Consider the following 16,149-nt stretch of genomic DNA (forward strand, 5'->3'; position numbering starts at 1 on the left):
TTCTTTTTTTTTTTTTGCTGTAGAACTGTCTCTGCCAAGTTGTGAAACTTGTTGGTTCAGTTCTAAATCAGGGTCCAGGATCTGTGAGCAGAAGTCGAGGGGTAGGAAATGGGGAAGCGGTGGTGGTGGGAGAAAAATTATATATATATATGCTTTTATATACACATATATATATATATAGGTGCTTGATGAATTAAGTGCCTATATATATATATACACATATATTTATAGATAGGTATACTGGTACTTGATAGGTTAATCCAACACACATCTTTACCATCACAGCATTTTGGCATCCAGAAACTGGTTGAACAAACCTGATGATGTTAAGATGCTGGCTTGCATCTTGTGTGCATTGGCACAGAAGCCAGATTCAAAGCCCATCCTCTCCCACTTCCCAATGGTTTAAAAAGTATCTGATTTAACAAAACCAGGAGTCTTGAAATGATTAAAGGATGTTCAACAAGGCAATTTTGTTTTGTTTTGTTTCATTCTGAAAAAAATATAATATATAAAAGTGGCCAACCTCAGGAAGATCCAGGTAAAGGACAGCTGAAGAGGTTTTGGTCCATAAAGAAATAACTTTTTCTTCTTTTTTTCCCCCCACTCGGTTTTGGGTAACAAAAGTTTTGGTCCAGTTTAAAAACAACGACAACAAAATTATACATATAAACTTGGGGTTTTTTTGCTTTCTGTTGGGATGCATGTTGGTTTCGTATGGGCTCATTGCCTGTATTGCATGATCGTCTTTCTTAGGTTTTGGTGCGATATATATATTTTTTAAGAAAAGAAAAGCACAATGTTATGTGTGTGCATGTGTGTGTGCGTGCGCATGCGTGTTGTGTGTAGCTGCAGCTGGCATCACTTGGAAAAAAGGATGAAGAGTGAACTACGGAAACGCGGAAGTCAATACACTCCCCCCATGGATGGGAACTCAGGACTGCTTTTGAAATACCCTGTTAGTGACTCCTGATTCGTCTGATGAACAAATCCCTGCTCGGATAAGGAAAAAAGAACAAAGTTCCAGACTCCACGGTGGCTCAGAATAATAAAATAAATGCTAATCGCCCAGTGTGATTCCAATAGGTTCTTCCAAACCTTCTTCAGTTTCACTGGCGTCATTTTTATTTCTTCATCTTCTTTTTTGATTTTCTTTTTTTTGTGGTTTTTTGTTTGTTTTTTTTTTAGAAAAAAAGGAAAACAATAAAAGTTCTTTAGCTGCTGTGGTTTTTTTTTTGTTTAAATCTTTGAGGTAATACAGTTGTGCCCTCGTTCTAACAGGTTCCCAGAGGTTGATGGTTTCTTTTTTGTTTTTCTAAATCCCCGTCATCCGTTTTCCTTTCTTTCTATTTGTTTCTTTCTGAGCTCCCAGTTGGGCTGACATCCCTGGGGGGGAGGAGAGTAGGGGCTTCAGACCAAGATGAAGATTGAACGTAGCTGGAGAAGAAAGGCTGGCAGGGCCCTCCCCACGTCCCTGCTCCCATCCCAGTCTGATCAAGATGGCCTGGCTTGGTCAATGCAGAGAAGTCCCAATCTCACCACCAAAAAAAACTGAACTAAACCGCTTTGCTTGCGAGATCCGAGTGTGCGTTCAGAGTACTTGTTTTAAAAAAGACATTGCAGGCTGGAGCATCGTTCGCCCTTCAAAATTTCTGGCTTTGCTATTCATTTTAATTTTATTATTCACTTTTTTTTAAAAAATAACATACATTGCTTGTAAAATAATTTCTTTTTTTTCTTCTTCTTCTTCTTTAAATTAATTTATTCTTTCATTCATTTGTTTGTTCTTCAGATGTCATTATTATTATTATTATTATCATTATTATTATTATTATTATCATCATCATTTTTCTTTCCTGGACCCCCCCACGCTCCCTTCCTACCCCCACCCCCCACCCCAATGCCCTGCTCTGTCTCTTTAGGAAAATATTCTAATGGCCTGAGTGGCTGCAGCGTGGCAAACCGGGCACTCTGGATCAGTCCTCTCACAGATCCTCACGGCACACTCCATGCAGAAGAGGTTGTGGCCGCATGGCACCAGAGCTGCCGTAACTTCGCTTTCGAAACACACCATGCACTCGCGGCTGCTGGAGACAGACGTCCGGGCAGCAGTAGTTGTCCCCAGCTTGGAGAACCCTTGGAGCGGTTCCCCCTGCGACCGCCTGGGGAGACCAGAGAGATTGGGCTCTTGGATAGAGGAGGATGGGGAGCGATGTGAATTTGGGTGGATGGCGCCAGTACTGCTGGACCGCTGCTGCTTTGAGAAGAGCACTGAGACAGGGTTGGTGTTCTCCTGCCCAGCCCACATTGGGGCACCCGACTCCGGCACCCCGTAATACAGATCTTGCTTGTTCACGCCATAGTTGGGGAAGAGGTAACCATAATTGAAGTCGTTTTGGTCATTCAGCCGGGGGGTCTCGTAGACGGGGTCAACGGAGCAGTCGCCGATGCACCCCAGGCTGTTCTGCCGGAAGGTGGAGAGGGGCTTGCAGCCCGGCGCTGGCGTATGGACCCGCCAGGCCTCCGAGTAGCGGTTCTCCATGCCGGAGTCAGGGCTGCTGGACAGGAAGTCATTCTCATTGTTGTACTCCAGGATCTTGCCCGTCCTCACTGCGATGTGGGTCTCAATCTCCTCCCGGGCACGCTCAACATTGCCCGGTGCACCGGTGATTTCAAAGACGGGGTCCCGGTCCCGGCTGGGTGTGATAATGTAGGTGTTGGTCTGCTGCTGGATCCGCTTGATGGTGGCTCCTTTGGGGCCCACCACCAAGCCCACCACACGGTAGGGCACACGCACCCGGATGGTGACTTGCCCCGGCAAGGTGGGAGCACTGCCAAAAGTGGTGCCAGCCTTGTTGCGGGAGGCCCTGATCATGGAGAAGTGCTCAGCAGCAGAGATGATCTCCCGCCGGGCCATGGCCACGTCCTCCCGCCGTCCCGTCACCATGAAGACTGGCTCCTCACCCCGCACTGGAGTCTTGATGTAGGTGTTGGTCTTTGCCCGCAGGGCTTTGATCTTGCAGCCTTGGGGAAGAGAGAGAAAAGAAGGCAGGAAGGTTAGAGAGGCTGTCCCACCACCCTCCCCTCTCCTCAGGAAACCAGGCTGAGCTGCCATGTTTTCAGCAGGCCCTGTACCCGCAGCAGCCACTGCCTGGGGACCTAAAATGAGGGAAAGGCCCTTTCCTCACTAACCCTGACAGGAGAAATGCCAGAGGAAGGCTTCCCCACACCATCCCCAGAGAGCTCATCCCTCAGGAGCTCCCAGCTCCCTCATCCTCAGGTGGGTGTCGCCATTTTGTGTGTTGCGCTGCCACCACACAATCCCCCTCAGCCGCCTCCCCTCAGAAATCAGCCACTCCTCAGCAATCACCCCTCAGAGATCTCCCTTTCACACACCCCCAGGCACCAGGGAGCTGGGGAGGGGGGGGGATTCAAGCCCTCCCCAAGGGCCAGTGGTCCCTGTGACGAAGCCTGTTCCTGCTCAGGCCCAGGCCCCACCATGTTGCCCCTCAGAGAAGATGGCCACCCTGGCTCCCCTCTCGTCAGAGTGGCTCTCAGGACAGGAAAGATTTGGCTGACACACAGGGCTGCAGGAGAGGCTGGAGATGACAGGAGAAAGCAGGGGGATGCTGAGTCCATGGCCAGGCATGGCCAATGTGGAGCCCCTTGGCCACTCCATGCCAGCTCACAGGGAGCAACGAGGGGAGAGCCGTCTGCCATAACTCAAGATTGCAGAGCCCTCCATGGGGACTTTTGTCCTACTGTGGAGCTTTTGGGGTGAATCCGGTGTGACCTGGGTCACTTTTGGGAGGCCAAGTTTGGGGGTGGGGGTGGGTAGCAGAGATGCAGCAATTTGGGCTCCCCACCTCAGATACAGTGGGACCCCAATCATCAGCACTGCTAGAAGGCCAGGGGGTAGCAGGATGCCAGTATTTGCTTTAGGGTCAAAACAGCAAGAAATGGGACAGGGCTGCCTTCCCATGTCCACGTAGAGCCCCACCACAGGCTGTGCACAGACCCTTGCTCCTGGTGCTCACCAGAAGCTGCAGTGAAGGCACGGTGCTGGCTTCCCCGGGGAGGGGAGGCCATCCAGCCAAGGGCTGTGTTTTGCCCTTGACTCTCCATCTGCCGTATCAAACACTGATGGCTGCAGGCCTCCCCAGCACAGTGGTCCGGACACTTGGACCCCTTCCTGAGGTCACTTGCCATGCCAGTGCTTTTGTATATCAGTATCCACCTTCTTGGAGCCCACCAAGCCTATTCCCCTTGCTCCTTAGAGCTCAGAAAACATCCTTCTGCTTTTCCAAAAAAGGCAAGAGACTTTTCAGTGTGTTTTGGCTTCCAAATCGTTTTTTAGAGGGGTTTAGAGCCAGCTGTGTGACTCCAGGTTCCTAGATGACACTAGGATGCCATCAAGCAACCGAGTATTTTTACAGATGTGGCACAGTTTTCTAAACTACTTCTGGAAACCCTCCCTGCTGCCGTCTCTCTGACCCCTCTCTCCAAAAGCCTTACTCTGTGCCCGAAGGCATTTTCAAAGCCTGGCACCAAGTTCCCATGCAGACTGGGGCTTCCTCTGCAGGGAGGTTTGCTCTAAGCTCGGGTCTCTAAGAAAAATTAAAAAATGCAATTCTCCAGGGCACCGCATTTCTACAAGTACAGATGGAGTAAGGTAAGCATTTTGCCCTGGTTTCCCAAGGATTTAGGTGTCCGACTCAGGGCTCATGGAACAAGAGGATCAGGATATGGCATTGAAACTTCTGTGAGATCCCCCACCTCCTCCCCACCCCATCTTCTCTCCCCAAAAGAAGCCCGTCTCTTGTCCTCTCCTCTGACTATCTGACACCAGCAAGTTTTCCTCAACATACTACACTGACATCGTACTTTAATACAAGACGACCCGCACACGATGCTTCTGCTACCAAGAAATTAAGATTCCTCAGCTCTTTGGCTGGAACATTATTATTTATACAGATCCTAATAAATAACAACATCTCTCCCATCTGGGAGTTCAGGGCTGCCACTCACTTAGTGCTGCCACTTATCTGCAGCTCATCTCACGAGACACAGACTTGTGACATCTGGGTATTTACAGGAACGTAACGATCCCACCACCACGTATCATTAGCAAGAATCGAACCCCACACCTTTAGTGATAAAAACAGAGCCTCATGCCACTACAGCTGACAAGAATAATTCCCCGCACTCGCAGCGGTGGCAGGCACCACACACGGTACAACCAATAGTTTCAGCTGCACAAAGCACGCTCAGCCTGACAGGTCACACTCACATCTCACAACATCGCATGGGCACTGGGGTGCAGCCTCGTCAAACTGCAGGAGACTGCGCGAACACGAAACCTCCCAGCACAGCTTCGAAACCCCACCGCCTGTCAGAGGGTCTTGGCATTGGTGTAGGACACGTGTCGGTAAATCCTGACTTCACTGTCGACTCCCAATGCGACTTTTAACTCCTCAGAGCTACTTCAGCTCTTTTGAGCCTCAGTCCCCCATTTGTGGAATGGGAAGAATGGCTGTCTCTTGCTCTGCGTTACTGCAAAACTTCTTTTAATACTTGGCATTGCGATGCTGCTGCATTAAACCCATTCCTAAGCCACTAATTTCACATTCCTGGGGAATGGAAATGCTAGATCTGACCCAGAGAAGGAGCTGGGCAAATCCCCAAAATCCAAACCAAATCCACCCCCTGCCAAGTCCAATGTAGCTCACATGTTACTCCCCACTGAGTATGCACCCTGAAGTATATTTGCAATGCTTTGTTTAGTACAGTTTGTAAACAGTTGATGTGGACTGATGGTCATCTACGGTGTTGTGTTATTGGTATTTAGGAAACCCAAAGAGCAAGACTTTACGGTGCTAGGCACGACACAACTGTAGAATAAAACCATGCAGACAAAATCACAGAATAAAGGTTCATCCCAAGGAGCCTGTGGAGGGAAGGATAAAACCATAAGAGGTCACCTATGCCCTCCCGCAGTCCCAGGGCAGGGTCGGCTCTCTCTGACCCATCTCTGGCAGACATTTCCCTGCCCCGCTCCTATGCTGCTCGCTCCAAAGATGGAGATTCCATCTTAGGAAGATTAACTGAGATGCCACCATTTCCCCAGGGATATCACCGGAGCGTTGCATGGAAAGAAAAGGGGTGTTAGCGGCAAGCATCCACGCTGAAAATGACTCCCGCGCATCACCCCAGACCAAAGTAGGATTTGCTGAATTCCTCAGTGACCCACGTACTGCCTCCCAGGACGCAAGGCTTGCTCTCGTTTGCAAAAGGATCTCAGGTGGGCGTTTGTCAGGGCTGGGCTTGGGTTTGGCGTTTTTCTAAGCTACGGGACAATGACTGCGTGTGGGGGAAGAGGGATCTGAGCCCAGCACGACAGGAAACAATCAAGGAGGCGACACGGAGGGTCAGGCAAGCAGAGCAGTGACAAAGGACAGGGGCTCCATGCTGGGGACAGATGGAAGGAAACGGTGGCAAGGAATACACATGAATGAGGGCAAACGTAAGCGAGTTACACGAGCTGGAGAGGGTGGGAGGGAGTTAGAGATGGAGGAAAGGTGATGGGAATTGAGGGAGAGGCACGTTGTGATCCCTCTGAGGCAGGAGGAGAATTAGGGGTGTGGAGGCAAAGGAGAGACACCCCAAAACGGCAAAAGGGAGACAGGCAAGGAGAGGGCATGGTGAGAGGGGGAGGGAGGATCTAGAAACGGACAAAAGGACGCATGGTGCAGTCGATGGTGTGAGAAGCAGGGGGAGGAGGAGGGAGGGTCTCTGTGCAGGCCTGCAGACAGGAAAGCCAGCTTTGCAGAGACAGACAGATGGGGGATCCTGTGCTTAAAAATTGGAGAAAATAACCCCACAGGAAATTAGACCAACTCCGTGAAGACCAGCAGCCCAGCAGGTTCAGTGGCCCAGATCTCTAGCAGTTCTAAATTGGTGCAGACAACAGGCCAAGCCATCAGCAGCATAAATCCAGATAACTCCACCAACTTCCAAGAGAGCTGCACTGATTTACATCAGCTAAAATCAGGCTGGACTTAAATCTGACTTACCCACTCAGTGCCAAGGCTCTCAGTCCATCTCAACCCCAACCCTGACCTTGCTTCCCACAACTAAATAGGAGCTGAGCCTTCTTTGACATCGCTCCATTTCTGACAGGAGCACAGCCAGATCAGGATGTGGCCCTTTATACCCTGGCCGGATGAGTAGCACAGTCCTATGTGCTTTTTTCAAGTGAAATTTGTCCTGTATGGTTTGTTTTTTTTTTTTTAATGAAAGGCTTTATTCATGTGTAACTGAAATTTGAAAACAACATGCAACAAACCACTTTACTCGGTGGATTATTAAAAGGGGAGAGAACTGCTTAGTAGGTGGTGTTAAAAACGTAAAACTAAGAGGAGAAAAGAACCTCTAGAAACTATAATAATATATAACTTTGCTGTAGCGTTCTACTCTTTAAGGCAGTGTGCAGACATCAGCTAATTGATCCCTGGCAGACTCCTGCCAGTTAGATTTTTATATTAGAGAGAGAATTAAGCCCTTGTTGTGTTTCCACTACCTAGCTTCTATTATTCTGTTTTTTGCCAATAACACAGATCCCAAAGCATTTTGCAAAGGAGGCTTGCGTGATTATTTCCTCCCCCCACCCCTTTTCCTTTTTAACTTCAGTTAACTGATTGCCAATTGACTCAAAGTAAATGTGTTTGCAAATTACCCTAGTAAGCCACAAATGTTAACATACAGGAACAAACCCTTGAGGACTGTCGAGCCTCTGGCACCCAGACCAGTTATCTAACTGGAATTAATCCGCAGAGCAGCTAGCTCTGGCTAAAAACAAATAAATAAATCGAGTCTAGACATTGCCAAATTGGGGACGGGTGGGGGGAGAATCAGGGGAAGATGTGGATGCACAGCTCTGCTTACCCTTGCATTAGGAGTAAACAATTCCATCAAAACTAACAGAGAAGGCTTCAAGAGCTTGGTACACCTGTCCAGCTAAGGCAGTTGCTCACGAGGGCAACAAGGGTGTAGGATGCATCCGATCTGACTGCCGTTTACTTTGCAAGAACCCATCCCAAATCTTTTCTCAGAGTGGCATAAACCCAGCGTGCTTCCACGGGACCTCACTGTGGTTTGCACTGAGGCTCCCGTGCACTGCTCTGGCTGCAGGAAAAGGCCAGAGCAGTGCCCAGGATGGATGTGCACTGCATGTGCCTGCTGCACCATGCACTGTGTAAATGCCAGCAGAAGGACAGTGCAATGGAAAATGCAGCCATGCCTATGGAGTAGTTCCATCGGATATTTTACTTTGGTGTAAATTCAGAGTTAAACCCGCTGCTGAGACAACCTTCTCCTTACTGCTGCTAGAAGGCCAGATCCTGCACAGGTATGTACTGCTACTGATGCAGTCTGGAGGGTCTTATCTGGCACAAACTGGCGCGCCTCCAGCATGTGCCAATTTATGCCCAGAAGTGTGAGCTTCACCTGAAAGCATCAGAGGTGCTGTACCAGCTTACAGCAAACAGCTAAGGATCCAGCCCTGAGGTGGGTTTTTTTTTATTTGGTTGGGTTTTTTGTGATTAAAAACAAAAAACAAAAAAAACACACCACACAAATCACCCCAGGTCCTTATATTTCTTGTTTTCATCAGATACAAAATTATTTCTACAGACAAAAGATTTTTAGCCCTCTTCTCATTTATACTAAGGCACCTTTACACTGCACTGGTATAAATTACACCTGTAAATACCCCACTTCGGACATTTTGACATTGCCGGTGTGGTATAAGAGAGTCTAAGGGCAAATTAGGACTTAGTCTTTTTTCTGTTATAGTAATAAAATTAAAGAGGACCATAAAATAAACAACCCTCAAATATCTCTGGTAAGGTGGGGCATTCTTTTCCCATTTAAGATGAAAGCCATGTTAAAAGACAAGCACACAAAGAACATCACAAATAAACCCTCTTGAATATCTGTGGGGTAAGATTTTGCTGCATTGAAAATCTGATGAAAGTGGTGTCAAAAAACACAAATGCACACAAAAGGACCACAAACAAACAACTAAATCTCTTTGCATTGAGGTTTTATTGTACTGATGATGCAAGTTGTGTTTACAAGAAGGGGAAAAAAAAAAAACAACACACCACCACGCCACAAGAATAAGCAACCACCTCATTTCAGTGCAGCAATTTTAAGCTTTTTCATGTAGCGATTAAAGTTGTTTATTAAAAGGGGGGGGCCAAAAAAAATTAAAAAAACAAAAAAAGAAAAAGCAACGCGACCCAAAAGCAACAACCCAGATGCCACAGACAATCACCGCCTTGTTGTGCGGCAGAGGAAAGTTGGAAACTGGGGCTGGAAGCCCCTGGCCCCAAGCAGCCGTTCTCCGCCAGCAATGCATCACATCGGGGTGGGTGTGACCGCGGCCCCCTGCATGGCACAATCCTGCCGCGGCCTCGCGGCACACGCTCGGAGCCGGACGGTGTGCGGGGGGAAAGCGGGGCAAGGCGAGCTGGCGACCGGGGTGGGGGGGGGATGCAGGAGGAGGGGGCTGCCAGACAAAGGCAGGAACAGGGGGCGGGGGCCCCCACCCAACGCCAGCACGCTTTCCCACTGCCCTAGATTCCGGCCGGCTGCGCTGCGGCGCGGTTCACTCGGTCAGCGCAGCATCCAGCAGCCGGATCCGATGAGCGGAGCGTGCGTGTCTCCCTAGAAAATTCCCTTTGTCTCTCTCCCAGACCCATTTTCTCCTCCCACCTCTAGTTCAAACCGCACAAAGTCAATCCCGTTCTGCACTTTTCCCTGGTGTAAATTCAGATGGATTCTCATTAACACTTTATAACAATCTGACACCGACTGCAATTCCTCTCTCCCTTTAAGGCCCACCTCAAGCTGCTAGAGCAGCGTAAGGAGGTTGGTTTTTCAGGCCCCACCAGACCGGGTGGCTTTAGCTCCAAGATTTACGCGAAGCAAGCAGACAACAGGATCTGACCCCCTTGCTGCTTCTCGCTCGGATGCTGTACATCCACCTCCACATGGTGGGTGGGGGAGCTGCAATCATCAGACTTCCTCAATGAAAAAGGCTTCCTTGGACTATTTTTAAATGCTGAAAGCGTTAGAGCATGTTTGGAGCTACACAAAGGGCCCAATCACCTGGGGTTAGCGGGGCCTCTTGTTATTTGACTTCACCTTGCCAAGAAAGAGCAATTTATGTTAAGCTCCTCTCTCACATAATCTCATTCCTGTTGACAACAGGCTAGTTAGAGCAGGCTGGGAGATGCTTCATCAAAGGGTGTCTCTGGGTACAGGTGACAATGGATGCTACTATTGATGATGAGAGCAAAAATACTCTTACAGGGAAGGTACCTGCTGGGAGCGGGCAGCTTGCACTGTTGTGCTCTGCGCAGCAGGAAGCCAAACTAACCCACTACCTTCTCCCTGTGCCCGCACACACCAGGCACACAAAGAACCATAACCATGTCTGCCTAACTACCGATCTAGCTTTAAATGTGCCCCGCTTAAGAGTCCAGCAGCTTCTTCCCTAGCTCCACTGACAGCAGCCCAGATTGTCAGTGGGAGCAGAGTTAACACTGGCAGAAAAGTCAGATACACATCTTCATCAGTTTGATCTACACCTGCCTCAGGTGACTTCTAGGGAAGAACCTGGACATCTGGGTGGCTGAGGATTTCTGCCCCTTTCCACGTTCACAGTCTGAACGGCCAAAGCACAACACCTTTAGACACTCTCCAGTCGTCCCAGCATCTCTCCCATCTCAACCCACACCCTTGGGTTGCAAGAACCTTCTCCTTTTCAGCTCCCTTGGAGCCCCACCATTTCCTCAAAAATCACCCGCAAACCACTTCAGTGCTTTGTCTTTACACCCTGGCAAATTTATTTGCATATCTCTGAGAACACATGCAGTCCTAGAAAGGGTGTTCTAGGGAAGATGCCCACACCAGGAGCTGGCAGGCAAAATACAAGAGCCACTAGCACCCCAATGCACCACGCTGGCCCAGACCAGCTCCAGAATGGCACATGCCAGGAGGTTTAGCCACCCAAGCATAGCACGGCTGGAGTTCACACGCTTGCCACGCACCCAGGATAGGGGGGGACGATCCGCAGCAGCTGCGACACAGGCAGAAACGTCCCTGCTCCTCACCCTAGCAGCAACAGGAGGGCATGCGTGGAGGTCATGGCTCCGCTTCCAGCCAGGGAAGGGAAGTCATTGCCAACCATGGCCAGGGGCAGAGTGGAAGAGGTCATAAACGTCAGTCAAAGGGATTGTTATGACTTCATCCCCTCATCCTTCCTTTTCCGGTTTCCTCTCCTTCAATTTGCAAAGCAGTCCCGCACATCTCACCAGCCACCCAGCTCTCCATCGCAGACCCTGGGGCATCAAGGTGGAGGCGCAGCTCTCAGCATCTGTCCAGCCAATTCCCGCAAAGTCACCCTTTCAGCACTCCCCGATCTTGTCCCAGTGAGTCCCCCATCCCACCCGGCTAGCGGTCACGCCGCTGAAGAAGCGCTGCTCGAATTCAGCGCACAAACCGGCACCACTGCAAACTCGAGCGAGGTTTCCAGCATGCGATTGGCTCCGCGAGGGCACGTTAACAGTTCCCGGGGAAAGCAGGGAGCTGCCAAGCACAGGTTTAGGTCCTGGAGCATCTCTCATTCAAAGTGGCACCACCCCCTCTGCCACAATTAAACCTCTTCGCAAATCACACTTACAAACATTCCAATAAAAATATACGGGGCTTGAGCCTTATTTGTACTCAAGCGCCTTTACACTCTTCCGGCAAAGTGAAGGGCAGTCTTACGGCAGGTGGAAATCCCATTGCCAGATGCATGTAGAAGGGCCTCCGTGCCCAGATCCAGGCCTCTTACATACATGTGTCAGTAAGGTACACTTTCAAAGATGGTAGGTATTATTTTAAAATAATATGAAGGAACAGTGTGGTTCGTCAGATCAGAAAATAATGAAGTTAAAGAAAAAGCTCAACCCTGTTACCCATTAAAGCCCTGAAATAATTTTTATTTCACTATTACTTTTTTTTCCCCCTCTCTTTTCCAGGATGTTCATCACCCTGCTCACAAGTACCCATAAAACACTAATTTCCTTAGAAAACCATCAGCCCCATGAGTAGTATTACCAAGGGGGTGACAATCTGCAGATTCTGGGTTCCCCCCAGGATTCCTAGTCAGGCATCCATGTGAGCGCAGGATTTGGCCCCCCAGGGTAACCTGCACCCAGCTCCATCTGAGGGCAGACCCTTGTAATCTGGCCTTCCACACAAAAACAAGACCCAGGAGACATTCCTGTAGGCCTTTAAAAATAAGTGTGGGCCACAAACTCTGCTGGAGTAAAGAGCTGTGGCTGCAGGGACTCTGCTGAAGCAATCTTGGTTTCTACCAGCACAGGATCTGGTCCACCCGCCTCTAAAAAGGGGCACAGCTTACACTGTCTGACCCACTAACTGATGGAGCGCTGCCGAGTCCACCTCGCTGGGGCTCTGGCCCACTGACTTTTTTTCCCAGATGTGGGAAAGCCTTCACACACACACTAAAAATGGTGGAAAAAATCCAGGTCTCCACGTTCCTCTCCATCACTCTGGCCACAACGGACATGCCGCTGCGTACTGAACACATTGAAACACACCCCCTTCTCAAGAGTTTGAGGCAGCAGCGAGATCCAGGAGGAAAATAGCCTGGGCACCTCCTGCGTCGTCTAACGTTTCCCCTCGATTCCGCCTGCTGAATCCTCTCTCTTTTCTAACTTTATTAAACAAAGGGGGCCTGATTCTCCACCGCCTTGCACCCACCAGTGCAGAGTTGGTGCAAAGCCCCGCTGTTTCTGGCCGTGCTCGGCTCACAGCGGTGGAAAAGCATCATGGGGAGGATCAGGCCCAGGCAGGATCTTCTCAGCCATACCTTCACCCCCCTCTTCAGCCCCTGTCTCCCCAGCTCCCCGGCACGGGGGCCACGATCCCAGCGTGGCAGAGGAGAAGCTGGAGCAAGAGCCATTCCCTCCACTGCAGACACCCTGACTTTCAGCGGAGGACAGCATTCCCCCCTCCCGCACTCCTGCCTACTCTCCATCCCAGCATGGGGACCGGCCTCTGGCTTTGCTGGTGGGAGAGAGCTGAAGCCACCAGAGGCCCCATTGTTCCCGTAACATGCTCCAGCGTAACGATGCACAGCCATTAGCCATTTGTATCCCTTTCCCTGTGGCTTCCCCTTGCCCACCTCAGCCTCTGTACATCGCCTTCTGGGAGCACTGGCCCCGAGGAGCCACCCCCCCATGTCAAACTGCAAACCCCCTGCTCAGGCAATTTCAATTCCCAGCCCAAGAGGAAGCATCTGGATTTGGAGCCGCAGTCTCTGCCCATCACACTTCCAGAGCGTCAAGTTACTTGCTTAGAGAAAGAAAAAAAAAATAATCCCACTTAGCCACACTATTATTTTTTTTTTTTTTCCTTTGTAAGCGACACAAAACTTCTCTTGCCAGCCCCATGTTTTAACCCAGCGCTGGCTCCCGCAATGCCAACGGGCGGCTCGGCGGAGCTGCCCTCCCCGCAGCGCACCTCGCCCCCACACGCACACTCGGGAGCCCGGAGTGGTGGGGGTGGGCGAGGGGTGACTTAAGAGTGGGTGTGGTGTATATATATATAATTTTTTTTTTTTTTTTAAAGCCCTCCTCCATTCCACCTCGCTCCGAACAGAGCCGTAAGGAGAACAAAAGCATCACTGTCGCGGAGCATGGTCAGCGGCAGAGCCGGACGGCGGAGGCGTGCGTGGGGCCCACGCGGGACGGCTGGGTGCCCGTTCCGGGGTCCCTGCCAGTCACATGGTTGCAGAAGGAGTTCAACTTCCATTAATCGGTTCTTTGGACCCGTACTAGGCCTGCAGCTCGCCTGCCCGGCCCCGGCGAGCTCCGGCACAACCACACCCCCCTCGCTCCGCCGAACCCAACAAAGGGGATTTTTTCCCCCCACCGCGCCGAGCCCGGCCGGGGTGCGGGGAGCTGGGGCCGGGCTCAGCCGGACCACCGGCCCCGACTCCCTTCTTTCCATCCCCCCCCCCCGCTTTATTTTTTCCCCTATTATTTATTTATTTATTTTTAAAAAGGAGGAGGGCGGAGAGCGCGGTTCAGGAACGGCTCTTTCGCAGAACCGGAGGAGCGACGGGCTCGGGGCTCCGGTGCAGACAGCCCACGCAGGCATTCCTATACATTTCCCACCCTCCCAAAAGAGCCCCCCCCCCCCCCCCCCCCCCCCCCGCGCCACAAGAGCAGCGACCCGTCCGCAGCCCCGGGAGTCCCACTCCGCCCGGAGACGAGGAGGAGGTGGGGGGAAGGCGGGCTGCCCCCGCCGCTTTGTCCCCGGCGGGGCTGAGCCGGCCGGGGCGCGGGTGCCCGCCCGGCCCCGGCCCCGAACAATGGGAAGGAGGGAGCGGCGAGGGGCGAGCCGCGGGGGAAGTTGGCGGGGCCCCCCGGCGGGGCGGTCCCCAACCCTCCCGGCCGCGGGGATGCCGCGGGCGGCGGGGGAAGTTTCCCGAGGAAGGGGCCCGACCGGGCGGGGGAAGAGGAGGGGAGGGGGACGGGGGACACCGGGAGCGGCGGCCGGGCGGTTACCCGCGCCCCGGCGCTCACCTTGCCGGCCCACGATCTCGGCCACGTGCTCGGAGCTGGGCACCGGGACGCACTCGGTGGTGTTGGAGCTGCTCTTGAGCCGCAGCTCGGCCTCCTTGTACAAGGCGCACAACTTGGGCTCCGCCGCCCCGGCGCTGGGCGCCGACGAGCCCTTCGGGGCCGGCGGCGGCGGCGGCGGCGGTGGCGGCTGCTGCGGCGGCGGCGGCGGCGGCGGGGGCTGCTGCGGCGGCGGCGGCGGCGGGTTATTGTTGTTGTTGTTGCTGTCCTCCACCAGCACCACGGCGGAGGAGGAGGAGGAGGAGGAAGGCTCGCCTAGCCCCAGCAGGCAGAGCTGGTCCAGGGCGAGCTGCAGCGCCCGGTCATCCTCCAGCAGCGCTCTGTCTTTGCCGCTCCCACCGAAACAGCCTAAATCGCCGAAACCCCCGTTCCTTTCCATTATCCCTGGTACTACCAGGCTAGGCATGGCTAACAAAGACTTGAGAGGGGGTTGGGTGGTGGTGGTTGGTTGGGGAGGGGGGGGGTGTGAGAGCGAGAGGAGGGGAGTGGGGGGGGTGGGGGGGGGGGACACAAAGAGCTCGGGAGGGAGAAGGGAAAAAAAAAAGGCAGAGGGAGAGAAACAGACAGAGAAAAGGACCCTCCGCCCACCTCCCCTCTGCCTGGCCAAGCCCCTTTCTCTCTGTAACCCGAGCTCCCTCGCCCAGGCACTTCCAGCCCGCCGGGGTCCCCCCGCCGCCGCCTCCGCCCCCGGCTCCCAGCCGCCGGCGGGGTGTGCGGAGGGCCGGCGGGGCGCGGGGCGGCGCGGAGCCCCGCGGGGGGAAAACTCTTTTGTTTGAAGGCGGCTGGGCGCAGCGGGAGGCTGCCCCGGCCCGCGGCCTGCTGGGGGATGTAGTCCCCGGCCGCCGCGCACACCCCCTCCGGCGCGCCGGCGGCGGGCGGCGGGGGGACGGCGGGTGGAGGGGGCTGCGGGGGGGACCCGCCGTGTCGTGGGGGGAGCGGGCTGTGGGGGGGACCCACCATACAATGGGGGGAGGGGGCTGCGGGGGGGCCCACCGTGTCGTGAGGGGAGGGCGCTACGTGGGGGTCCTGCCTTGCCAAGGGTGGAGGGGGCTGTGTGGGGACCCACTGTGTCATGGGGGAAGGGGGCTGTGTGCGGACACGCCGTGCCACGGGTGGAGGGGGCTGTCGGGGGACCCGCCGTGTCATGGGTGGAGGGGACTGTGGGGGGACGCACTATGTCACGGGGGAGGGGGCTGCGGGGGGGGACCCGCTGTGTCATGGGTGGAGGGGGCTGTGGGGGGACCCACTGTGTCATGGGTGGAGGGAGCTGTGTGGGGACCTGCCTTGCCAAGGGTGGAGGGGGCTGTGGGGTACCTGCCATGTCATGGGTGGAGGGGGCCGTGGGGGGACCCACCATGTCATGGGGAAAGGGGGCTGCGGGGTGACCCACTGTGTCATGGGGGAAGGGGGCTGTGTGGGGACA

The 16,149-nt window shown here is 53.2% G+C and overlaps 1 protein-coding gene across 1 annotated transcript; it reads right to left on the bottom strand.

The window, feature by feature from the left end:
* Positions 1 to 15,499, bottom strand: MEX3A (mex-3 RNA binding family member A). Its single transcript, XM_069795604.1, has 2 exons — positions 14,670 to 15,499; positions 1 to 3,024 (listed from the first exon to the last, which is right to left on the bottom strand). Exons 1-2 carry the CDS (start codon positions 15,130 to 15,132, stop codon positions 1,919 to 1,921), a joined length of 1,569 nt encoding a protein of 522 aa, XP_069651705.1. The 5' UTR covers positions 15,133 to 15,499; the 3' UTR covers positions 1 to 1,918.
* Between the last annotated feature and the right edge of the window lie 650 nt (positions 15,500 to 16,149).

The sequence above is a fragment of the Haliaeetus albicilla genome, chromosome 10 (genome assembly GCF_947461875.1).
Source record: "Haliaeetus albicilla chromosome 10, bHalAlb1.1, whole genome shotgun sequence".
NCBI classification, from domain to species: Eukaryota; Metazoa; Chordata; class Aves; order Accipitriformes; family Accipitridae; genus Haliaeetus; species Haliaeetus albicilla.

Excerpts from the sequence above, each read along its gene's own strand:
- MEX3A (XM_069795604.1), bottom strand. The coding sequence starts at position 15,132 with ATGCCTAGCCTGGTAGTACCAGGGATAATGGAAAGGAACGGGGGTTTC. Across the intron at positions 3,025-14,669 it reads CGAGATCGTGGGCCGGCAAG|GCTGCAAGATCAAAGCCCTG; the intron begins GTGAGCGCCGGG and ends CTCTTCCCCAAG.